The 26,858-nt window shown below is 40.4% G+C and overlaps 1 protein-coding gene across 2 annotated transcripts in view; it reads right to left on the bottom strand.

The window, feature by feature from the left end:
- KAT6A (lysine acetyltransferase 6A) overlaps positions 1 to 13,835 on the bottom strand; it is a gene marked incomplete at both ends in the record, with an annotated part of 105,386 nt that extends 91,551 nt beyond the window's left edge. For both annotated transcript variants that reach the window (XM_079726737.1, XM_079726738.1), the window contains one exon: positions 13,236 to 13,835. In XM_079726737.1, coding sequence (XP_079582863.1) covers positions 13,236 to 13,835 — 600 coding nt within the window. The remainder of the gene's footprint in view (positions 1 to 13,235) is intronic.
- Between the last annotated feature and the right edge of the window lie 13,023 nt (positions 13,836 to 26,858).

Raw genomic sequence — 26,858 nt, 5'->3', positions numbered from 1 at the left:
ACGAAGCACCCACTTTTTTAAATGCTTGTCATTTCCATGAACAAGAGGCAGCCTAATGTGGCTGAAGGAGTACTGCGCTTGAAAGGGACCTGGTTCTAGTTCTATTTATTCCCTTAACTAACCATACAATTCTGCATAAGCAAAACCTGGCCACCATAGCACCTGGACTGCCTACCTTACTACAAGTACTATGTCAAAAGAAAATATGTATGAAAGCAAAATTCTTTTTAATCTGTGAAACACTTCAGAGTATGTTATTACCACTCATACAAAGTTTTGGGGAAAAAGATTATTTCCCTTTTTCCTTCTCTAGCTTTCTTGGCTGAAGTTGAGTTCTCCGCATAGCTGAAGGTATCAGAAACAAAACTGTGCATTTTTAACTTTCTTCAAAGTTAGCAGATGATGGAGCCAACCCACCTGTAGAGCATTCAGAGAGAGTAAAAGGTGAGTTTTTACTAAAAAGTACATAGATAAAGTGGGTATTCAACAGCTATGAAAAAGGGAGCTTACATAGCACATTAACCAAGGCCTTGATGCGCTTACAATGGAGGATAAATGAGAGCAACAAGAAGCCTAGGATGGCAGCAACGAGGGCAAAAAGGGCCAACACAGAGCGGGGCTACAGAAGTGACCAGTGGTGACTGTCACGCTGGCTGCCTTTCAGCCTCTCTCATGATGTGCTCTGTCAATGCCCTAAATTTGAAGTTGCCTGCTTAAAATCTTGGCCTATTCTTATGCAGTGAAAGGAATGCTGTTTACCTCTGCTACCACTGATGTGTTACTCACCCAGTAGGATAATTCTTCAGATAAATTCTTTCTTCTACCATAAAAAGGCAAAAAATAAAAACCAGGAAGGAAGAAAGAAAAAAGATAAATGTATCCTGCTGGCTTGGAGGTTACTCTATCATACCTTTAATCATCAGCTCAAAGAAGGCACGATATCAAATACAAAAGCTGCTTATAAAATGCAGAAACATAAAATGCTAACTAAAGTTTACTAGGGAGAGTAGCGACTTCAAAACCAAAACCTACAAGTTAAACATGTGACTTTTTTATTCATATTCAATTAAACATTTATTATGGGCCCACAATGTTTTGCTTCTAGGTCTTTGTACATGCTGTTCCTTCTGCAGGAACCGCTCTCTTTCCCACCCCACCCATCTGCTTCCCCATTTTCTAACCTCTCACATGTGACTTCCTCTGAGAAGGCTTCCCTAACTTGCCCCACCCCCTCTTCTGGGCTTCCACAGCACTCTGTTTCAGCCCATCAGAGCACTTATCACTGTGTGTGTTAATTACGGGACTGTATCTTCTTCACTCAGGACCTAATCACTGTGCTGGCACCTGGAAGATGTCCCATAAATACTTACAAAGCACCAGACACCGCGTTAGATAGACAGGGTATAAAGATGAAAAACCAGATCCTGAGTTCACTATCAATACAGTGTAAAACGGGCTATGAAGGAGGGGTGTTCAGGATATCAGGGGCTTGAAGAGAGCTCTCTAAGTCAGCCTGGAAGCAGGAGGAGTGACAAGGAAGAAATAAAGGATATGCCTAGGCTAAGTCTTCAAGGTTAAGTAAGAGCTAACTGGTAAAGAAGAGAGAAAGGATTCCAGATGGGACGAAAACAAAGGAGCAAGAGAAGACAAGGTGGACCTGAGGAACTCCAAGTAGTCTGGAATGTGCAAACCTCAGCACGCATCAGAATCAATGGGGGGCTTATTAACATACAAATTGCTGGACCCCACCCCCAGTTTGTGATTCAGTAGGCATGGAATATGGCCCCAAAATATGCACTTCAAACAAGTTTTCCAGTGACATTACTGCTACTTCTGGTCCTAGGACCACACTTTGAGAACCACTGGTATAGTGAGACACAGAGGGCACATGGAGCAGGAGACAATTTGGAGCAACATGGGAGGTAAAGTAGGGGGTTAAAAATCATATATATGATGCCACAGAATTTGGCACTGAAGGATCTTAAGCAGAGTTTATTTTAGAAAGATGGTAATACGTAACATTAACAGAGCACTAGACTTATGTGTAGCTCAATGCAGCAGCTGCTAGTCCTATGTGGCTATTTCACTTAAGTTACAATTAAATAAAACTAATTTAAGTTCTACAGTCAACCAGCCATACTTCATGAGCTCAAGAACCACATACGGCTAGTGGCTACTGCTTTGAGTACAGGTATAAAACATTCCACCATCGTACAAAGCTCTATTAGACAACACTGATGTACATTACATCAACTCGTTAAATCTTCACTACTTCATTAGTAGTGAAGTACTGTATTATCCCCATTCTATAAAAAGAAATGTGGCAAAGAAAGATTAAGCAAATTACCCAAGGTCATAAGGCAAGTAGTACCCACATGGGATGCAAACCCGGATGGTCTGGTTTTTGAGCCTGTGTTCTTAACTGCTTCTTGATAAGATCATTCTTGGCAATAATGTGAACTAGGAGATGATACTGGAGGAAGGAAAACCAGTAAGGAAGCTACTACACTAAGTCAGGAGAGAAACGATGAGGACCTTCACCAAGAGAGTAGCAGCGAGAATGGAGAAAGGGCTCATTAATAGAGATGTTAAAGCGGTAGAAAAGACTGGGGATGGCTAGAACTGAATCCAAAAGAGGTGCAAGTGAGGCGTAGAAGATGGCACCAAAGTTCCTGTTTTAGGAATCAGAGTCAATAAAGACTGAAAACTGTCCACAAGAGCTGTTTCAGACCGCGTTAGGGCCAGAGGCCAGATTGCAACAGATCTGGAACAACTGTAGACTTTTTTCCAAGAAGTTTCAAAACCAAGGGAAGGAGACAGGGTGTAGATGGAGAGAAGAATCTGGAGCAGTGTTGCTTCTGTTCTGACCTGATGGCAGAGACTCCTCCACGCTAAGGGGCAAAGAGCGAAAAGACTGGAACACTTGATGGAGCAAGGTTCCTAAGGCAGGAAAGAGCAGGATCCTGCACATAAACAGAGGCATTACCTCTAGACGCTTCTTTCACGTCCTCTGAAGGGGTAGTAAAGGGGGTAAAAGTAAGTACAGATGTATTTAGGGTAGCGTGGGAAGGGTAAAGCTGGATGAGCTCATATGGTCAGAGAGATTCTCTTCTCTCTATGAAGGAGGATCCAGGGGTATCTGCTGAAAATGAGAGAGGCAAAAGGGTTGGGGGGAATAGTGAACTGCTGCAGAGAAAACAGACTACAGACACAGACGTACATCCCCAAGCAGAGGACAGAGCTGAGATTAGAGGCCACAAACTTGCAAGTGGCACCCTACCAGTGGGTTTGTGCCATTTTCTTCAAAATGATCGAGTCTCATAGAGGAGCAGGGAGAGGATGGCCGGCTTAATTTCAAGGTTGGGGTTTGCCAATTAGGTGCAGGAGTAAAGTGAGTAACTGCAATGATAAACCGTAGGGCCAAGCAATTAGAAGAAAAGCATTCATGGGGGGATAGGAGGGGTATCAGAATCACACAGGGGACCTTCTTTGAACTACATTCCCTATGGGAAACCTTGATGAGATCAAAGAGCAGGTGCAGCAAGAGCAAAAAGAGAAAAGTGGAAAATTAAGGCAGTTATGGTCACGGAGTAGAACAAAATTCAGGTTTCCAGAGGTACCCTGTCCTGGGTTCAAAGTGCGCTCCTGAGAGTAGGTGTGAAATGTGCTGTTTCCTGTATCTGAATTTCAATCACCAGGCAATTCTGTCCCCTGACTCCCTCAGCCAGTTCCCACCACAGGACATGTTGGTTCGAAGCGCGCTAGAGCAGTGGTTCTCAACCCTAGCTGCGAGGGCTTCCCTGGTGGCGCAGTGGTTGAGAGTCCGCCTGCCGATGCAGGGGACACGGGTTCGTGCCCCGGTCCGGGAAGATCCCACATGCCGCGGAGCAGCTGGGCCCGTGAGCCATGGCCACTGAACCTGCGCGTCCGGAGCCTGTGCTCCGCAACGGGAGAGGCCACAACAGTGAGAGGCCCGCGTACCGCAAAAAAAAAAAAAAAAAAAAAAAAAAAAAAATCAACCCTAGCTGCGTATCAGATGCACGTGGAGACTTCAACAAACAAACAAACAAACTGAAATCTGGGCCCCACTGTTGGAGTCTAATTGGCTTGGCGGTTATTTTTTAAAGCTCTTCAGGTAATTCTAAAGTGGATTTAGTGTCAAGAACCACTGCTTTAGAAAGAACAGGTCTTTAGCTTTATGTTAGAGAATTAAAGGAAAACAGACTGGCATGAGAAGAAATGAAATAACTAAAGCAGGAAAATGGTGAAAGAGGATCTAAACCCTACAGTCAGATATTTAAAGATGTCCTGAATAGAAAAGTTAGGAAACTATTAAAGCACAGCATCATACTCAACACACACCCAAAAATGTAATAATGTTTCCAAGAGTTCTGCTATAGGTTCTACAAAACTCAGGAGTTAAATGCTTCGCTGTAGCCAATGACTAAGAAAAAAGACAAACCTGCACTGTACTAAGCAGAAAGAACTGTAAACCAACACTGAACAACAGCTCTCTAGGTCAACTACAGTTCACAACTCCCTGGAGGAAAAGGCAGCCTACAGTAAAAGCATGATAATAATCTCATGTACATGGACTCCACCTCTTCTGCACAAGAGGTAAAGGAATCAGCTGTCTTCTTTCACATATACAAAGGTTTTAAGTTTTTTAGTCTGCCTGATTGTCTTTCTACAGCAGTCACTTTCTCCTTAACAAGTTTTACCAATAATCTTAAAACCACCTACTGCAAATCTAAATGCTACACTCCTAGAATCTCTATGTTTAATTTAACCCTAAACCAAATAGTGCCATACTACTCTATCCAATTATTTTATAAGTAACTGTCCCCAATCTTAACCTTTATTTGCCACTTCCTAGTCTATTTGCTAAGTTTTACAACAAAGTAAAAGTTAAAAAGTAATGCAGAGATGAACGGTTAGTCATAAAGACCAAAAAAGACAAACATGACCTGTTGTCTGTTGCCTTCCCTGTAAGGTTTGTTTACTGGTATTACAAACTCACCCAGAACCAAGATACTATGTATACATAACAATGAGTGATAAACTGTACACTCCTAGGCCACCCATATTTAATGCCTTTAATGAGAATTACTTCATTAATTAATAGAAAGGCTTGTACCTTTCTATCTCCGTCTTAAATATTTTAAGTTCAAACCAATTACCCAAATCACTCGGACATCATCTGAGTTGTAGACTTTCTGAAAATCAGACTTAACTGGAAGTGGACATTTTTTTCAAAACTCAAGGAGTACTTTATCTCCCAGCATTAGGGTAGCTTAACATGTTCTCCTAATATTTGGCTAAAACAGAAGAAAACTTTCTAATTCCTCTAGTTTGGGTCATAAGAAAGCAGTCTTTTCCAAAAAAAAAAAAAACTGTTTCGACTTTCTGGAGTCTTCAAACACCGAAACAAGCAGATTTGCATATTTGTGGTTTACAAAAACCACCAAAATTCTCTACACCAGGGTTCATCCTATGGTTTCCATTAAGGAAGAGATTTCTAACAATGTTATTTTATACTCATTGCTCTCTAAAACTGTAAGACAGTACTACAGCCTAACGAAAAAAGCACAGAACCAAGAAGGGCCTGACCACTTCTCCCAGACGCAATTAACTTGCTGTGGGTCATTAAGCAAGACACTCAGATCTCTCTGGCCCTCAGTTTCTCTATTTGTGAAATAAGATTAGAATCATTTTTATGCAAGATTGCTACTGGCTTCAAGTTCTACAAAATGGAGATGATTCTACTCTTTATTTTTTCTAAGAATGTATCTATGCTTTGTAAGCATAATCCAAAATAAAAATTACATACCTTAATAAAAATGTATACTTTAATATAAAATATTAACATAAAACATACAAAATATAAATAAATGTATAAAATATACTGTAATCAAAAAATATACCTTACTCAACACTATAGCCAGACTTATTTTTTCTTAGCAGGTCTTTTTCTTTAATTGCTAGCAGTTAAAAACTATTTTGACCCAGAATGGCATTCTGCAAATCTAAATGCTACACTCCTATAATCTCTATGCTTAATTTCGACCCTAAACCAAATAGGGCCACACTACGTACTGTTTCTTCACCTGTTCCCTAGTAAAGTTGAAAGTAATTCTTTTGACTTGAATTTACAGAGTTATGTACAGTGCTGATGAAAGCCATCTGTTGGGAACTTTGACTTTCCTGTCAAAAGGAGAAAACCAGAAGAAACAGCCTAGATTTTCCTGGGAACCAGCTGCAGCTGAATGAGTCCTAATCCTACTCCAGCTGGGAAAAGCAGAAGGGTGAAGTGGCTACTGGCTTAATTCATCTGCTGCAGATTCTTTATGAACTGACTCCACCCCTGAGTAGCCAACTGGTAAACAACTTTACCAGACTGAGGCTCTTAGTTAATCCCTATATGTAACATTTACTTGGTTCTTTAAAAAATTTCAAATCAGAGCATGAAAAGTATTCAGTATTATAATTTTAAAAAACATTTCCCAGTTCACTAGAAACAAAATTTTTAACTCTAGTTTAACCAGCAAACTTGGCACCCAGATTCAGTCCTCTCACATATCTAAGAAACATGTCAGTGTAAATATACTTTATCCAGTATTCTAAATAGAAAGGGAAGATATATCTGTGAAGGAGATTCTTACAACCTCAAGAGGCCTGGAATGATACAATATTTTTTCCCCAGATTCATCGCACAGTTCCTGTTATCTATTTGCTTTCATAGTATTAACAGTAAGTACAATGTAAAAAAGTGCTGGCCCATGTGTCCGAATGAACTGAATAAAAAACAGGCGGCAGAATAAGAAAATAATGTATTTTGCATATATTTATTTTCCATTTGGCATTTTATAAGAAACCATAATAAAAGTTTGTATTATTAAATAGCTGTTATATAAATATATCATGCCTATAGAACTTAACCACGTAAAGTTCTTCTGAGACTTCAATAAGAAAGTACATGTTAAAGCACTCAGAACAGTGCCCAACACACTTTTAGGCCTTAACAAATGTTAGCTATTAATAGGTTTCTACAAGCAACTGCTTACATTCCCTTGGCCTCTTGATACAGGATAAAGAAAGAGGTTAGAAGCCATTTGTAGTACTATCTGATGCCTTCATTAATTTCTTCCCTTTATTTCATCAATTTACAAGAAGTTAGCCCAAGAAAGAGTAAAGTGTTAGCAACTGTAACTGTAAGAAAAATGTTCAGGTTGTGTGCACTGGCTGGGTACAGAAGTTTGATCAGCAATGGCTAAATTAAAGGTTGCTTTAGTAGTTCAAGTTTTCTTTCAGGGTGTGTCATGGACTGAAAACTACCAAAGCACACAAAGCTCAAAGGCTAACTAGAAGACCAAAAAAGTATCTGTACAGGGACTTCCCTGGTGGCGCAGTGGTTAAGAATCCACCTGCCAATGCAGGGGACATGGGTTCGAGCCCTGGTCCGGGAAGATCCCACATGACGCGGGGCAACTAAGCCCGTGCGCCACAACTACTGAAGCCCACGCACCGCAACTACTGAGCCCGCGTGCCTAAAGCCCGTGCCCTGCAGCAAGAGAAGCCACCACAATGAGAAGCCCACGCACCACAACGAAGAGTAGCCCCCACTCGCCGCAACTAGAGCCCGCACCCAGGTACGAAAACCCAACACAAACAAAAATAAAATTATTTAAAATATCTGTACAGTTGATTGTATTTAAATAAATATTGCATTACAAACATATCTCTGCCTCAGTTATTTTTAAATTTCTGTTTTGTTTTGATTTTTTAAAACAGAACAAGTCTGCTGAGACGAAGTCAGTTTATATTAACCACGTTTATATTTAATCCACCTCAATGACTTGTTAGTAACAAATTTTTATTTCTAGCCAGCTTTTCCTCAGAAACCAGGACATTTAAGAGTCACCAAAAAATGGTATAAACAATGATGTAAGAAATGTACAATTATTGTAATTATAATTAATGTAATTAATTATAATGTAAGAAAATATAACTATTGAGATCGATCAGTTGCAAACTCGGTGACATTACAAAATCTGCAATATTCATGTCGCTGTACCCTTGCCATTACTTGAAAAATAAAGTCAACTATGCAAGGTTAGAATAATTTTTGCTAAAATAATCCTTCTTCACTTAAAGACTGATACAGTTGGCATTATCCTCCATTCCCTCCCCCATGATGTAAGAATTAAAACTTGCAACTTAAAGAGTTTCCCAATAATTTTACTATGAAATACACTTCCTTGCATGCTCTCATAAGGATTTTTAAATTGAGAACTTCTTCCACTTTTTACTACTGATGTATCTCTTCCCAACTTTTTCGCAGCACCTTTGCTTTGCAGTTTTTTGGTGTGCGTGTCTTTTTTTTTTAAATAGACAATCATTCTGCCAAGCAGTCAACACACCCCTGAATTTAATAGCATGGACAATTACTATAAAGTATGATAGCAACAAAATATCTGAAAACGACATTACCAAGCTTACATTTATAAACAATTTTATCATATCACTGTTCTAACACATAATATGTGAAACAATTTTACAACAAAGGCCATTTCCAAATAGCTAAATCAAAACTATCATTCTTAACTCTCGTAACCTGAAAACGTATTTCCATTCTAATCAGCATCTCTACATCAAATACCAAAGTTCCTGTCAAAGCCCCTTTTATTCTATGAATTTAAAATGCCAAGTTCCAGTAACACAAAATAATCTGGACTGCACTAAGAGTTTACTGAATTGTGATATAACTTATATTAGAAGGCTAGTATTTATCACTTGATCTTTCTGCTCCAAGTCACCTAAATAATAACATTAATAACCTAATGGGTAATAAGCTAAACAATAACATTAGCTGACAATATCTTCTCTTCCTTTCCCAAGTGGAATGTTTCAGTAAAATATAATTCTGTTCCACAATACTCCACAGACTAACAACACTTTCCTGATGTGGCTGATTACCGTAAGCGTATAGTTTTCTGTACTAGTAATATGGAACATAAGCTTTAGATATTCAAGTAAATTACTGTGTGTAAAATGAACCCAGAAATTTGAAATGAAGGTGAAAATTACTCCTGAAAGGGAAATGGATCCTTCCAAGACTCAGTGTCCAAAGTAATTCTTTTAATGGACCATTAGAATCTCAAATAATAATTAGCCTCACCCAAGAAACATCTCATTCTTTCTCAGAGATTCACAATACCTAATTGTTACCAAAAAAAATAGTGAATGCAAAAAACTAAAAGTTATATTTCATAAGCTAAACAAACATTGCAAAAAAGTTATTGCATATTTCTATGCCTTAATCCCCAACAGGACCTAAACCCTAAATGCACTGTTCATGGTAGACACCTAAATGCTTACTGAATAAATAATGAATAAATGAAGTAAATGAACAAATTATCTTACAGTAATATCTGTATTTCAAAAATAAAAGAAATTTGCAAGGAGGACGTTATTATTTAAGCTAGTTACACACTATCACCCTCACCTATATCCCATAATTCAAGGGAAAGCAACATTTTGTCCCAAATGAAAGCACTCTATTACAGCCACGCAACCAATGCCAAACTACTAATCAGAAGACTTCAGTGACATCTGAAAGGAAAATGAAACACAGAAAATATCTTTAAGGAAAAAAAAAAAGTCAAGTAGACCAAACTTTTTTAAATTTATGGACCTCAGGTATAGAAAACTAGATTATTCATAATCTCTGGTTCCTGATACATTCTTAGTCCTGGTTCAAAGTGAATTTTAGAATTCATTCTATGACAGAAAGAGAAAAAAGGGACGCAGACAGTGAAATGGGAACGGGGGTGGGGGAAACGTCCTTTTACAATCAGAGAACGTGCCTTGAAGTTAACACCAAGAACATTTACAATTGTGTACTTGAACGCGGTGACAGGCATTATACCCAACAACTCCCAAGAGGCAGTAGGTATCGCTGTCACAAAGACTCTGGAGCCAGAATGCCCAAATCCAAAACCTAGCTCTGTCACCTAATATCTTTGTGACTCGGACAAGTTACTGAACCTCTTTTATGCCTCAGTTTCTCCCTCTGTAAAACAACAGTACCTATCTCATTAAGTTGTATGAGGATTAAACGAGTTAATATATGCCTGGCTGATACAGTATAAATACATCATCAAGTTAAATAAACTCACCATCAACTACAACAACCTGAAGTTAGTACAGCAAATCTCCCTTATAACATGGATAAAAACTTTTAAATCACAGTATCTCCAGATTCTCCATCAAAACTTTTATATCACAGTATCTCCAGATTCTCCATCAAGTGAAAACACACTTAAAGTTCAAGTGTCTTCACAAAAACTCTTAAAAATATTTCTGTGCAGCTATCTCACCAAAAACAGCAAAACAAAAACCGCTCAGTGGCTGAAAAGTTAACGTACAGTTCCTTCCAAAGGTTAATATCACAATAAAAGTTAGAACCGTATAGAAGAAAGTAAAGAAGAACGTACTCAGGCCGCTCCACAGTCCCTGAACTTCATCTCTCACCCACAGCTGAGCAGACCAGTAGGTACACATGCACTCCAGAGCAGGTAAGGCCACTGCAGCTCCAAGCAGAGCGCCTGGCCCACAGTAAGTGCTCAGTAACTATTTGCTGAATTAATTAATGCCCTAAAAGTGAAACTACTTCTAGCCTACACTTTCTTTTCTCCACCCCTGTCAAATATAATCTGGATAATTTTTTTAAGAATATCTAGGTTTTCATAACAGCAAATCAATCAATTCCAAATGGGAAATGATTGGACAGTTTTTTTTAGAAAAAAAAGAGGAAAGTAGTTAAATACAACAAAAGGAACAAACATAATCTGTTCATAGGAGGAATACTTCCTTGCCCTAGAGTTTACTGTATTATGATTTTTAATGTGAGCTTTTCATATCTTTGGGGAAAGTCATGCACAAAACTTAACCACTGAAAATAAGACTCCATTCAAAAATATATAACAGATCTCATCAACTCTAATTTTGTAGATACTATCATAAGTTTGTTTCCCAATCAGACCAGTACAAATACACAAAAGTCTACTCAGCGAAACACAATTTTTCCAAGTTTAGTTACTTTGGTTAACAATACTGTATATTAAAGTTATATAAACCAAAGAGATGTTTCTAACCAAAGCAAACCAGCAGATCTCTACTGGATTAAACATTTTTTTAATGCAAAGGTCTCAGGCTCAGCTGCAAAATAAGGATTGCTGGAGTAGATGGTTCTTAAAGGTCCCTTTCAAAAGTAAAATCCTAGCAGGACCTCCCCGGACGCGGGTTCGAGCCCTGGTCCGGGAAGATGCCACATGCCACGGAGCAACTAAACCCGTGCGCCACAACTACTGAGCCTGCGCTCTAGAGCCCTCGAACCACAACTACTGAGCCGGTGAGCCACAACTACTGAAGCATGCGTGCCTAGAGCCAGTGCTCCACAACAAGGGAAGCCACCGCAATGAGAAGCCCCGCGCACCGCAACCAAGAGTAGCCCCCGCTCGCCGCAACTAGAGAAAGCCCACGTGCAGCAACGAAGAGCCAACACAGCCAAAAATAAATAAATAAATTAAATTAAATTAAATTAAATTAAATTTTTTAAAAAAAAGTAAAATCCTAGGGTGACAGGACTCAGTTTAGTCCTACACTGTACTATAACTTTAAAAAATATGCACTACTGACATTTTATGTATGGCTAGTATTTTTAAAAATTAAAATATCTAATTCAAGCAAGGGAAATTATAATAAACACAAGCACCCAGGTGTTCTAACAAAAATTTATAATACCCAATTCACAGATATGACACTGAATTCATTCTAAACTTTAAATTATTTCCTGTCTCCATGCACTAAACCTGTAGACACCTGATAACAGTTGTTGGAATCGTTATATTTAATTTCAGCTATGTGATCAAGAAACAGTTCTTACAGATAAGTCTTTACAGCACTGAACTGCAGAATAAAGTATTTCAGTTACCTGTCCACCTTGAATTTTCAATACTACACCTTTAATAAATGCTCCAATGATACAGAACCATGTTATGAATGGAATTGCCTACTAACCCATGACTCCAACAGAATCATTTTAAGGGTAGTAACAGTAAGATAATGCTTCTATTTCAAAGTTCACAGGGAAAATTGAACCTTAAAATAGATCTCTAAAACCTTCATCCCCCCCCCCAAAAAAAAAAAAACCTGTTCATTTTCAGTTGCTATTTAAACAAAAATCTACTGGTGGGTCACTAACTGCAATGAATTTAGATCAAATCTCAAATATTTTAAAATACATTCAATGTTAACTTTAGAATCTTAACACCCTAGAAGTAGCCTCCATGACCTTAGGCAAAATGAAGATGATGTTACTGGTGTACACTAAGGTGTGCAACAACTTAAAGTACAGCCACTCCCCACAGAACCACAATTCAGAACACCTGAAATAAATTCACAGCTAAGACACCAGGTCAACGTACAAAAGAGCTACTAACAAAACTCTCCTCATCCTCGAATATCTATTTAAGGGCCAAGATTGACTGTTAAGAAGACATACTTTCAACGGTACAAAATTACGGCATAAAACACACAGCACAGTAAAGTATACCATTTGTGTATCAAGACTCCGGACTCCCCAGAACTTTAGGAACATAGGCTACTGTATTCCTGACACATGCAGTTACACCTGTCGTAAATAATAATGTTTAGGACTTCATCATATGCAAAAAATAATGCATGACCAAAAGTTAGAATACAAAGAGCAGAAATAAGAATTGCTAAATCTGCTTAGCCACTACTATGGTCAGGATAATCGGTCTCATTCCTGTCTAGTAATCGGCAACAAAACGGAAAAAAGAGAGAAGACAGGTTCTTAGAGTCTCCAGCATCTGGCTGCTCATCAACTTCAGCAGTAAAGTATTATAAAAACTTCTATGTAACAGGTTTAAAGTTGTGTGCTACTTTTTAATTCTAATCTAGATATGTTCTTTTAGGCAGAGCAATACTCTACACTTTGAATCTTAGGCATCGAATATGTCAAAGTATCAGAACAATTAGCATCTACTGAGTTCTCACGCCTAGAATTCACCAATAAAAAACAGGAGGTGATTATTCAACAAAAGGCCCCAAACACCAACGGTAACTTCTATTCAACTTCCTAGAAATGTGGCTTTGTAGCATGCTGTATCATCAGCTCTGCGAACACTGATGCATAGGCCAATTCTTACCTTATCCTTTTCATGTGGAAGGAGTGACACTGGAGGTAAAGAAGAAAGAGACTCACAACTCTCTTTCCCATCCACATTGGTTGCTTTAGTGTTGAGCCGATAAAGAGGTCCATCTTTAAGGAGTCTGCCGTGGCCAACGGCGCGTTTAATAGCCAATCGTAACTGCTGGTGAAAGCCAGAGGCAGCACCGCCTCCAAACAATGCAGACACATCCTTCTGACCTTTCAAAAAACGTTCAATGCTTTTCAAAGTTGAGCCACCGGACTCTGCCAAGCCCTCGACTGCCCGCTTGATCAGTTTATTCCAATCTACATTTTGTTTATTATCCACTTTTCCATGATTTCGAGGTTTAGGAAGTGCTATTCGCCCAGGATTATCAGGATCTTTATAGGAATTGAGTCCTTTATTTGAGACTTTCAAAATTGTTCCATCTTTGACGCTCAACTCCAATTGTTCTAAAACAGTTTTACGATCCAAGCCATGGGATGAAGACACTGCATTGCATATCCTTTCTTCTGAAGGACGCTGTTTTTGCTTCTTCACTTTTTTGATGGCCTCCAAAATCCACTCCGTATACAGCGGGTTGGCGAGTTTTACCATGGTGAAGGATTCTGTATATCCATAGAGTCGTTATCCCTTATCCTGATGCTGAGTAAGTTTTACACCATGGAAAACAACATTCCCGGAGGCTGGGAACCAGTTAACCATAGCATACAAGTTTTCTGGCCTGAGTCCTTCCTCCTTTCACAAAACAGAGTGCCTCCCCACTTTTACTTTAGAAACCAAAACAACCTGTTATCTGAAATATCTTCAAACTTCTCAACAAACTTCTCAATAGCACCACACATGGGTCTGTTCATAAAGTTGTAAGAACTCAAGAACATCTCATTCCCAGCAGAAAAATGTGCATCTTATGCCTGGAAAACAATTAAAACAAGGTCAGTTTCCTATCACGGCCCGTTTTATAAACACACTGGAACTGAAACATCCTAGTCTTTAAAGCACTCAAACAGTGTTCACTGAGCACCTGTAGGAGTTTGATCATGTTTCTATCAACATTCCAAAACGATCATGTATGTAAACCACTGGGAAAATGAAGAAAAGGAAACAAAGATAAAAAATTAGGATACAATGAGGAAACAAGACAGATGCACTGTGAATGACCTCAGGCTACAACTGACCAGAGGGGTGCTGGCTATTCTGCCCTCCACAATCTCTGCTCACCAGTCTATGAATTGAAACTCTTCCTTGACATCTTTCTCCAAGAAACTATTCAGCACTTCAACAAGTATCTAGATTAGCAGAAAGAATCCTGCAATGAAAGTAAGAGTGAAACTTTCATCTTTCAAAATTCCAGGCATTCAGACTGGATGAAAACAGTCCATAAGATTGACAGAAAACCATTGAGAACATTTTAACTATTGCATGTAGTAAAAGAAACAAATACAATTTCCACAAACCAAGTTCACATTTTAAGTACGATATTACTTTCAACAGTCCAAGTGGAAACAAAATTAACACTGAAAATAGTCAAGTGCGAAAAGTGTTCAAAGAATTTTTTAAAATTCCAATTTCATTCAAACTTTAGGAATCACATGCTGATAAGCTTCTCCTAGTAACATTCAATATACTGGAGAGAGTCCAACGACTGTCAAAATGTTCATAACCAATCTACAGACACAGCAGCTAGAAATGAGAATGGCCCAGAATCACTGGGTTCAAATGTACACACTACATATCAAATGTACAGCACAGGAGAAAAATGTATTGCCTGTTTGTAGTCTAAAGAGAAGATGACCTCGTAAAGATTCAAGACTGCTGTCCTGAAATGAACATTAATGAATAAGACACCAATATATACGTATACACACACACATCTATGTATGTACACACACACACACGTTGCCTCTCCAGGATCAAAGTCAGTATTCTTTCAGACAAAAGAATCTGGCAGATACAAATCTTTTTGAAAATCACCAAAATAATGAATTCCGAATCTAATAACTTCTTTGCTTCCAAAAATAAATTTACCTTTACCTAAATATTTTTTTAGAACTCCTCGTACTCTGAGGAGCACTTACAACATAAACATCCTAGAAAAATGGCTCCCACAGTAATCGTTCTTCCGAGTGCCTCTAAAATCAAAAGGAAAACTAACAGATATGAAGAAACTGATAGTACTACTAACTCTGATAAGAAAGAAAAGGCTGAAGGAAACACGCAAAACCTGAGCCAAGACTTCTTTTTAAATTAGCTGACTGAAAAGCAGCCCCCCGAGAGAAGAACTCAGCTTCACCGTGGTGAGAGTCTCGAGAGGGCAGAAATCATGGTATTATTACTCGGAGTCAGTGCATTACGGAGGCATTAACGCTACAATGAAATGAGAGGCTTCAGCCCGAGTTGCAGACGCTGGGTCCGTCCTGGCTGCTTAACCTCGCAGGTGAGAGAACGAAGGACAGTCACCCGCGGTCTCTCGGGCCGGGCTGCGCACGGGTCTCCAGGTCTTCAGCAAGCGAAGCGCCTGCAGACCTGAGCTTTAACTCCGGGAAAGTACCCCGGCGGCCGGTGAGAAAGTGCAGCTCGCCTCCAGCACTCCTTCCCCGGCCTCCATCCCCCACCCCTCCCCGCGAACGCCTCTTCGCGCTCTATTTTTAAAGGGCGAGAAACTTCAGAAACTTGCAACGGCACCAGCCCGCGGCTTGCCGACGGGGAGTCGGCGGCTCCCACCGGACGGGAACGGAACCCGAGGACGAAGTTAACAATGAAATCACGTGAAAGAGTTGAGAGCCGCACATCTGCGCTCCCAGCTTCGCCGAAGCCGCGGCCGCCCGGAGGCCGGTCCCGTGCGGCGGGGCGCAGGCGGGCCTGGCGGCTCCGCGCTGACAGGCGCCCGCCGCCCCCGGCGCCGGGGCTGACAGCCCGGCGCACACGCCGCCGCACGTGCGCCCTCCGCACCACAACACGGCCGCCTGTCACCCCGCGCCGCGCGACCGCAGGGGCCGAGCGCGAGCGCCGGGAGCGCGGGCGCAGGGGCCGGGCGGGCCGGGCGGCGGGCGCAGGAGCCAGGCCAGTGGGCGCGCCCCGAGGGAGAGCCGGCCGACCGCACGGCCCGCCCGCGGCTTCGCGGCCTGGGCCACCGCCGCCGCCCCCTCCCGGCTGCCCGCTCCCCGGCTCCCCAGCCGAGCCCGGCCCGGGGCGGCGGCGGCGGCGGCGGCGCGCGGGCCGCGGGGCGGGGGAGCCGGGAGCCGGGCGCCGGCCGGGCGCGAGGGGGCGGCCGCGGCGCCCCAGCCCGAGGCCTGGCGCAGAGCAGCGGGAGGCGGTGCAGGCCGCGGCGGGGCCTGCAGCGGCCACCGGTCCCGCGAGGCAGCGAGGCGGGTCCCGGAGCGGCTCGGCCTCGGGCTTGACGGCCGGGGGCGGCCGGGGGCGGCCTCTCGACTACTTACCGAGGGTGAAGAGCGCCGGGTAAGCGGGGCCCCGGGCCGGACCGCGGAGATGCCCCAAACTGACACGGCCGCCATCTTGGAGACAGTGAGCTCCGGCCGGGGGGAGGGGAGGCGAGGCGGCGGAACAGCCGCGGGGGGAGGGGAAGCGTCGCGAGGGAACGGCTGCCTGGGGGAGGGCGCGGGAACAGCCCGAGAGCGAGGCGAGCGGGAGGGGGAGGAAGGGGCAGCGCGGGAGGGGGACGGCCGAGGAGCGGGAAGAGCTGGGCCGAGAGCCGGGAAAGGCCGGAGGGCGGGGCGGGGCAGGAGGGAAGAGCCGGCCGGGCGGGTCACGTGGGGCCGGTACAAAAGGCCAAAGCCAAAGCGGGAGGAGGACTGGAGGAGGCCGGCGGCCGGGGGCTCCTGCTCGCCCCTCTAGTGCGGTTGGGCCGGGCGGATAGCCGGGGCCGGAGGTGCTGTGTCCCCATTGCACAGCTGGGGAAGAGGAGGGTCGCGCCGGGGTGGGGAGGCATCGGTGCGGCGCGGAAATCCGGTAGGATCTGAACTCTGATGGCGCCTGTGTTTACCGTCACCGAGCCTCCCTCCGCACCGTGGTGCCCGCGCCCAGCTCCCACGGCGACTCCCCGGAACCGGGTCGGGAGCTGGGGCGGAGGGCGGGGAGGAGGCCGCCTCGCTTCATCATTCCTTGTCTGCGCACATCTTCTCCCCACACATCCACCCCTTTGAGGGAAAATCAGTAGGTGCGAGGAGGAGGGGAAGGGTAGAAAGTTGGACGCCGTGTCGAGCCCTTTCATCACAATGACTTCATCCTCCCTACCCCGGGAGACTTGTTGGACCTCCCCAGAGCCATCTTTGTAGGGACCAGCGAAGGCTCGGTGGTGAGATCCGCACAGGTCACACAGCTGTCTGGTGGCACACTTCTGAGTTTGGAGCCTCCATCTGTCTAATGCCGACGCCTGTCTTGCACCTGTGCCCTACGCAGCACTGCTCTTGTCCGAATTTATGGCCGAGCTGCGGACTGGCACTTTTCATGGCCTGCCTGTCCTCTACTGGCTTGCATGGATGTTTCTTTGTCTGGTCTCTCTTCCAATTTAAACTCCTGAGGCAGAGACTGAGTCATACTTTTTATTACCCTGCATTCCCTGGAAGGGCAGTAAATGACAAATGAAAAGACATGCTAAATAATTGATCATCTTGTGTGGAAGCGTTTTCCTGCCACTGGACCTTTTTATCTGCTAGACTGTGTTCTCCCCAACACCTCCTCGTTTTATCTCAGCTTTACCTTTTGAAGTGCACCCTCTCGCTTACTACCTTATCGTCTACTTCCTTGTCTGAACTTTTGTAGTTTGACCACTTGCCCTGTTTTTCGTGTGGCACCGGTTGTGTGGCCTCATCTACATTTTATGAATGCATTCCCAGGTATATTCTCTTCTAGGATGCCTCTTTGCATCTCTAGTGGCCTAGAGTTGTGCAAGCAGTACAGACTCCAAAAAATGTTGCTAGTGAATGAACATTATTTCAGTTACTAAGAGATTGAATTTCCACCCCCCAAATCAAGCCCTGCCTTGTTTATACCTCCACCTATACTTTCCTGTCTCTATAGCTTTTCCCCACTCTAATGCTTAGCTTTATTTTTCTATACCATAGGCTGTCTAGACCATTCAATAATAACATAAAAACTTATATTTTCAACTCACTATCCTACCACTGACAACTGCTAACGTCAGTGTGATGTGGTGAGATTTACTGAATCACCCTTCATCACCTACTGCCAAGCCCCATCCCCAAATTAGGAGAGAAATTTGGGGATAGAAAATAATCTATTAGAATATTTTCCATCCTAGATGGATCAGACAGATGCAGTCTCAGGTAAAATGAGAGATATTTGTAATGAAAATACATCTGGGGGGAAGAAGTGGGGGAAATTCTCTTTTCGAAGAATAAAGCAATGTTTTTATTTCCCAAAGAGGACAGATAAAGTCATATTAATAGAAAAAATGAGTTCTTCGTGTGAGACTAGTGTGTGGTTTTCAGAAGAAAAATAATACAGAGATGAGTTGTGTTTGCTTTTGGTTAATTTAGGAAACTAGCCACAGGCATTCCCGTGAAAAGACCAAACTGGAGTTTAAGCACTCAGTAGCAAGAATTTAAAACAATTTGCAACAACAAAGCACAGTTTAGCTTTTCAAACAGCTTCTACAGAGACTCTTTGCTTTACATTTGCATAACTTAATGGCACATTCAGGTGGTCTTCTCAAAATAAAAGGTTTGCAACAAAGACATATTAAGGTCTTCATCTTTTGCATGTTAAAAAACAAAATCCACAGTACTGAGAGGACAGCTTCTCTTTGGTTCAAGCTTACTCAGAATTCAACCATGCAGGGCTGGCAGCTAAAAGTTCTTCCCCCTTCCACATTTCTCTCTAGGAATCCCTGCCCTTTCAGTAGTATCTGTTATAAACTACAGTTTATGCAGAGTCCAGCTAAGCATAAAATTGGAAGGCTGCTCTATCCTTGTTTCAACAGGAGTTTTTAGTCCATTTACATTTAATATAATTACTGCTGTATTTAGATTTATACCTGCCATCTTATTATTCATTTCCTTTGCCCATTTACTTTATATCCCTTATTCTCTTATTTCTTGCCTTTTGAATTAATTTAAATATTTAAGTATACCATTAACCTCCTCTATCAGTTTATTAATTATACATTTCTAAAGAAGTCTTAGAGATTACAGCATTCCTGATTGACTTATTACACTCTAATATAAATGATTACTTTTACCACTTTCCCCCAAATGCTAAGGGCTTAGAATAATATTGTGCCTCCACTTACCCCTTCCCCTTTTGTGTTTATTGTCATGGATTTTAATTGTGCATATATTTTAAACCACACAAGGTTTTATAATCATCGTACAGTCAATACTCATTATATTCGCCTACATATTTACCCTTTATGTTGCTTCTTGTTCCAATATACATTTATGTGCTTATGACTGGAATTTTTTTCCCTCTGTTTGAATAATTCCTCTGTTCAGAGCAGGTCTGCTGGAGACAATTTCTCTCCATTTCTGTTTGCCTCAAAACTTCATTTTATCCTTCGTATTTTTGCTGGGAGTAGCAGTCTCATTTAGCAAGTTTTTTCCAGCACTTTGAAGATCTCTGGTTTCCATCATTCCTTTGTTACTCCTTTGGAAAGTAATATCATTTTTCCTCTGGCTTCTTTTAGTTTTTTTGTTTTTTGCTTAGTTTTCAGCCATTTTCCTGTGATGTGTCTAAATATGGTTTTCTTTGTACTCATCCCGCTTGGGTCATGGGATGAGTGCCACTCATATAATCCCTTCAGTTGGTAGCTTGATATCTTTTCTCTGTTTTAGAAAAATCTTGGTCACTATCTCTTCTTACCTCTCTTTTCCTTTTAGGATTTCATGTACACCTATGTCAGAATTTTTCATTGTTTACCATCTGTATTTCCTATTATATTTTTTGCCTCTTTGTGCATGAGTCTGTACATTTTGTACGCACAATTTAAATCTTATCTTAAATCTATTTATTGAGTTCTTAATATTGATCATTGTATTTTCAAGTTCTAGGATGTTCATGTGATTTTTTAAAAAATAAAATTTAATTCATTTGGAGAAATTTTCCATCTTTTTATTTTTCTCCACTTTTGCCAATACTTTCTTGAACATCAGTCCCAGCTATCTTAAATCTCTTTCTGATCATTACAATATCTAGATCTTCTGTGGGTCTATTTCTATTACATTTTCTTTCCATTGGTTTTTGGATTTTTTGTTGTTGTTGTTGTTGTTGTTTTTAAACTAGCTCTTGGCCTGCCTGGTAATTTTTAATAGAATGCCACACATTAAAACTATAGAGGGGACTTCCCTGGTGGTGCAGTGGTTGAGAGTCCGCCTGCCGATGCAGGGGACACGGGTTTGTGCCCTGGTCCAGGAAGATCCCACATGCCGCGGAGTGGCTGGGCCCATGAGCCATGGCCGCCGAGCCTGCGCGTCTGCAGCCTGTGCTCCGCAACGGGAGAGGCCCGTGTACCACAAAAAAAAAAAAAAAAAAAAAACACTATAGAGGCTCTGGATAATATTATCCAGATAGTATTATCTCCTTTGCAGAGCTCTTAGGAGGACTGAGCACCTTAATAGATCAGAGACTGAATTAACTTATTGTTTTCACTGAATCATTGGTCTGCTCGAAGTACCCCCACCATACTCAGAACCAGGAAAAGTTTTAAAAATGAAAAGTTCTGTCCTTCCTTCTGATTAGAAGAATGTCTGAACAAGGCTTTGCCTGATGTATCAAGATATAGTTTCCAACACTTCCTGTGTATCAGAATCACCTGAGTACTTTTTAATAAGTAAAGATTCCAGGATTCCAGGCCAAACCTACTGAATCTGAGTTTCTGAGAGTGAGATGAATTTGACTCTGTGTTTTAAAAAGCTCTCCAAGTAAGAACTTCTGCTCTAACCATGATTGAGTAATGGGGACTGGATTTATCCTCCCCTCTTAAATGACTAGAAAACCTGAAAAAAGCTATATGAAACAACAGTTTTTAGACATTGGACAATAGACAGTGTAGGGCAGTGATGACTGAAACAAGAGAGGTACACAAGTGGAACCATCTAATTGCCCCAGCCTACTGCATTGAGACAGTGTCCAGGCCTCAGCCCAGAGCCCAGCAATATGCTGAGTTGAAGATACAAAGATCACAACTGAGGGAGAACAAGATAGCTAACATTTGCAGGACAGAGAACCAGAAAGGGGGAGGATGCATATATATATAGAATCCCAGGTATCTGCAGGGTCTGGGGATGGGTATTAATTTGCACATGTTTGAGAACAAACTAATTGGGGAAAGACCCACCAAAAAATGACAGGTAAAACAATTCCCAGAGCTCCGATGTGGGTGGAAATAGTGCCTGTTTCCAGAAGCCAGAATGGAAAGAGCTTTCAACGCTGTCAGCCTTGGGTAGAGTCCTCAGGAGGGTATCATCTTAGTACTGAGGATGAATTTACCCTCTATTGGGGGTTAGCAGAGAGATTTGAAGAATAATGGCTGGAATATTCCCAAATTGAATAAAAACTGTAGATCCACAAATTCAAGGGAGTTTAATGAACACCAAGCAGAATAAACAAAATTATAATTTTGTTTATTAACACCAAGGCACATTATAGTAAAGTTACTGAAAATCAATGATAGAGAAAAATCTTAACATTTGCCAGATTAAAAGAGACACATTACATATAAAGCAACAAAGGTAAGAATTACATTAGACTTATCTTTAGAAACTATACAACCAAGAAGAAAATGAGAAAAAATAACTTTAGATTATTGAAAGATTAAAAACTCCATCTGAAATTCCTTAGCAAAAAAAAAAAAAAAAAGAATGTCTTTTAGAAATGAGGGCAAAATAACAAGTTTTTCAGACACACAAAAAGCTAAGACAGTTTATCCCTAGCTGACCTGAACTGCCAGAAATGTGGAAACCATTTCTTCAGAAAGAAGAGGAAAGTATATATCCTTTATTAGATGGAAATGTGGGTTTGTAGAAAGGTGTTAAGAGTACTGCAAATGAGAGATGTGTGGATAAGCATAATTTTTTAAATTAATCTCCTTTATAAGATGATTGATTTGAAGGCAAATTAAAGACAATGCACATGGAGTTTAAAACTTATGTAGAATGAAGTGGATGGTGGGGTTGTCTAAGGAAATGGGAGTAGCTGTCACAGGGTTTTACACTGCACATACAGTGGTATAATATTTGCAGGTAGACTGGGGTAAGCTAAAGATGCATATTGTAAACTCTAGAGCAACCACTGAAAGGAACAATAATAATAAATCTGAGGTATAGCTAATAGGCCAGTACTAGAAATAAAATGGAGTCACAAAATTACTCAATCCAGAAGACAGGAAAAGAAGAATAAAAGGAACAAAGAACAGATGAGATAAATAGAAAACTATAGCAAAATGATAGATTTAAACTCAACCATATTGGCAATTATATTAAATATATATGGTATAAACATCCAAATAAAAGGTACAGATTATCAGATTGAATAAAAGCATGAGCCAAATATGTAGTGTCTATAAGGAACAAATTTTAAATGAAAAGACACAGATAAGTTACTATTAAAAGAATGAGAAAAGATACACCATGCAAACACTAATCAAAAGAATGCTGGAATGGCTGTATTAATATAAAAAAAGGTAGATTGTAGATCAGGGAATATTACCGGGAATAAAAGTGGATATTTTAGAATGATAAAAGAGTCAATTCATCAAAAGGACTTAACAATCATAAATGTATATAGAACTAATAACAGACCTTCAAAATACTGAAGCAAAAACTGATAGAAATGAAGAGACATAGACAAATCTACAATTACAGTTAAAATTTCAGGGCTTCCCTGGTGGCGCAGTGGTTGAGAGTCCGCCTGCCGATGCAGGGGACACGGGTTCGTGCCCCGGTCCGGGAAGATCCCACATGCTGCGGAGCTGCTGGGCCCGTGAGCCATGGCCGCTGAGCCTGCGCGTCTGGAGCCTGTGCTCCGCAACGGGAGAGGCCACAGCAGTGAGAGGCCCGCGTACCACAAAAAAAAAAAAAAAATTTCAACACTCCTGTATCAATAATTGATTAAAAAATCAGTAGAAAGAGAATGAGTAATGATATAGAATATGTGAAGAACATTGTCCACTAATAGAGATTTATAAAACATTGTACCCAACAACAGAAGAATCCACATTTTCTGCTAGTGCACACAAAATATTCACCAAAATAGACTATATTCTGGATCATGAAACAAATTTTAATATATTCAAGAAGATTGAAATTATACACACTGTGATCTCTGACAAAAAATGAAATTAAGCTGATATTAATTACAGAAATGTATCTGGAAAATCAGTAAATGTTTGCAAAGCAAGGAACACATGGGTCAAAGAAGAAATTACAAGAGACCTTAGAAAGTATTTTATTGAATGAAAATGAAACATATCAAAATATGTAGAGGCTAGCTAAATCAGTGCTTAGAGGGACATTTAGAGCACTAAACAGTTATATTAGAAGAGTGGGAACAAATCAATGAAGCATCTACATTAAGAAATTAAAAAAAGAAAAGCAAACAAAAACCCCATAGTAAATAGAGGGAGGAAATAATAAAGAGTTGCAATCAATGAAATGAAAAGCAGGAAAGCAAAAGAGAAAAATCAATGAAACTAAAAGATGGTTTGTTGAAAAGATTTTAAAAATCAATTAAATTCTAAGGAGACTGACCAGGAAAACAAAAAGAGAAAACATGAATTAACAATATAAAGAATGAAAAGAGAGACATAACCTTAGATACTACACACATTAAAAGAATAAGGAATAATATGAACAACCTTATGCCAAAACATTTGACAACTTAGATTAATGTCATTCCTTGAATGATAATCTACTAAAGGATATAACAGAAGAAATAGATAATTTGAATAATCCTACATCTATTAAAGGGATGGAATTTATAGTTTATAAACCTTCCACAAAGATACTTCAGGGATATATGGTCTCACTGGTAAGTTCTACCAAACATTTAATAAATAAATAAAACCAATTCTCCATAAATTCTTCCAGAAAATTGAAGGGGAGAGAATATTTCCCAACTTATTTTCTGAGGTCAGCATTACTCTGATTTCAGCACCAGACAAAGGCATTACTAGAAAAGGAGTATCCTTCATGAATGTGGAAGCACAGATGCAAAATTCTTTCAAAATTTTTAGCAAATTGAATATGACTGTATATAAAACAGATAATATATCATGGCCAACTGGGTTTATCCAGGAATGCAAGGCTGGTTTAACATTTGAAAATCAGTTGAGGTAATTCCCCATCCTAGAAGACTAAAAAACAAAAAATCATATGATCATCACAACAGATACAGAAAAAGCATTTGACAAAATCCAACATCTATTCCACACAGAAATCTCTCAGCAAATTAGGGATAGAAGGGAATCTTTTCTCCCCCGATGAAGAGTATTTTTTAAAATGTAAAACTAGCATGATATTTAATGATAAAAGACCAATACTTTCCTTCGGAGACATGATCAAGGCAAAGATGCCTGCTGTCACCACGTCTATTCAACATTATGCTCTAGATTCTAGCCAGATCAGTAAGACAGGAAAATTAAAGGGCATTTAGATTGGAAAGAAAGAAATTAAACTTTTATTCATAGATGACATGATTGTCTATATAGAAAATCATACAGAATCTACAAACAACTGCTAAAATTAATGTTTTTCAAGGTTGCAGCACGTAAGATCAACATACAAAAAGCAAGTGTTAATGATCTGATTTCAAAATGGGCAAAGGATTTGAAGTGACTTTTCTCCAAAGAGGATATACAAATGGTCAATAAGTGCATCAAAAGATGCTCAACATCACTAATCATTAGGGAAATGCAAAATCAAAACCACAATGAAATACCACCTCACACCCATTAGGGTGTCTACTATAAAAAATAACAAACAACAGAAAATAACAATGTCGATGAAGATGTGGAGAAATTGGAACACTTGTGTGTTGTTCAAAATGTAAAGTGTTGCAGCCACTGTGGAAAATAGCATGGTTGTTCCTCCAGAAATTAGAAATAGAAATACCATGTGATCTAACAATTTCAGATCTGGGTGTATATCTAAAAGAATTCAAAGCAAGTTCTTGAAGAGATAGTTGCACATTCGTGTTCATAGCAGCATTATTCACAGTAGCTAAGAGGTAGAAGCAACCCAAATGTCCATTGATGGATGAATGGATAAATGAAATATGGTCTATACTTACAATGGAATATTATTCACCTTTGAAAAGGAAGGAAATTCTGACTTCTGCTACAGCATGGAAGAACCTTCAGAATATTATGTGAAGCAAAATAAGCCAGTCACAAAAAGACAAAAATAGTATGATACCACTTATAATGAAGTCCTAGAGTAGTCAAGTTTATAGAGACATAAAGTAGAATGGTGGTTTCCAGGAGATAGCGGGAAGGAGAAATGGGAAGTTATTATTTAATAAGGAGAGTTTCAGTCTTGCGCTGGAGATGGATGGTAATGATGGTTGCACAATAGCATAATGGATGTACTTAACACCACTGAACTGTATATTAAAAATGGTTAAGATGGGGAATTCCCTAGTGGTCCAGTGGTTAGGACTCCATGCTTCCATTGCTGGGGGCCCGGGTTCGATCCCTTGTCAGGGAACTAATATCCCACAAGCCGTGCAGCATGGCCAAAGGAAAAAAAAAAAAAAGGTTAGTTGGTGAATTTTATGTTATGTGTATTTTATCAGAGTTAAAAAATAAATTGTGGGCTTCCCTGGTGGCACAGTGGTTGAGAGTCCACCTGCCAATACAGGGGACATGGGTTCATGCCCCGGTACGGGAAGATCCCACATGCTGCGGAGCGGCTAGGCCCGTGAGCCACGGCCGCTGAGCCTGTGCGTCCGGAGCCTGTGCTCCACAATGGGAGAGGCCACAACAGTGAGAGGCCTGCGTACTGGGGAAAAAAAAAAAATTTTATTTCTATATACCAGCAACAAACAATTGGAGCTGAAAATGTAAAAAAACAATATATTTTACAATCACATCAAAAATATGAAATATTTAGGGGTTAATCTGACAAATAATGTACAAGATATGTTTATTGAGTACAAAATATTGCTGAGAATGTTCAAGAAGGCCTAAGAAAATGGAAAGATATACCTTCTTCTGGATTGGAAAACTCAATATTGTTAAGATGTCAATTATCACCACATTGATTTATAGATTCATTGCACTCGCAATCATAATCCCAGCAGGATTCATTTCTAGAAACTGACAAGCAGATCCTAAAATTCTTTCGGAAATACAAAAGATGTAGAAGTGCCATGCAACTTTGAAAATGAACAAAGTTGAAGGAGTTTTTACTGCCTGTCTTTACGACTTTCTAAGTTTTCTCATGCAGGGCACATCAGTAGTAATAGCGGCCATACTGTCACATAGGTCTGTTGTGAGAGTTTAAAGTTGCTATAGTTATAGCACTAAAATAGTCTGCATTATATAATAAGCACAATTTTTAGTACTGTTATTATTGTGGTAGCTTAATGTGCATTTCCCTGGTTACTAGTGAGATCGACCTTTTTTTATACATTTATTGGCCATTT

This window comes from Hyperoodon ampullatus (assembly GCF_949752795.1).
Source record: "Hyperoodon ampullatus genome assembly, chromosome: 20".
Classification (NCBI taxonomy): domain Eukaryota; kingdom Metazoa; phylum Chordata; class Mammalia; order Artiodactyla; family Ziphiidae; genus Hyperoodon; species Hyperoodon ampullatus.
Note: the sequence above shows the minus strand (reverse complement) of the source record. Positions and strands in the feature narration are given on the sequence as shown.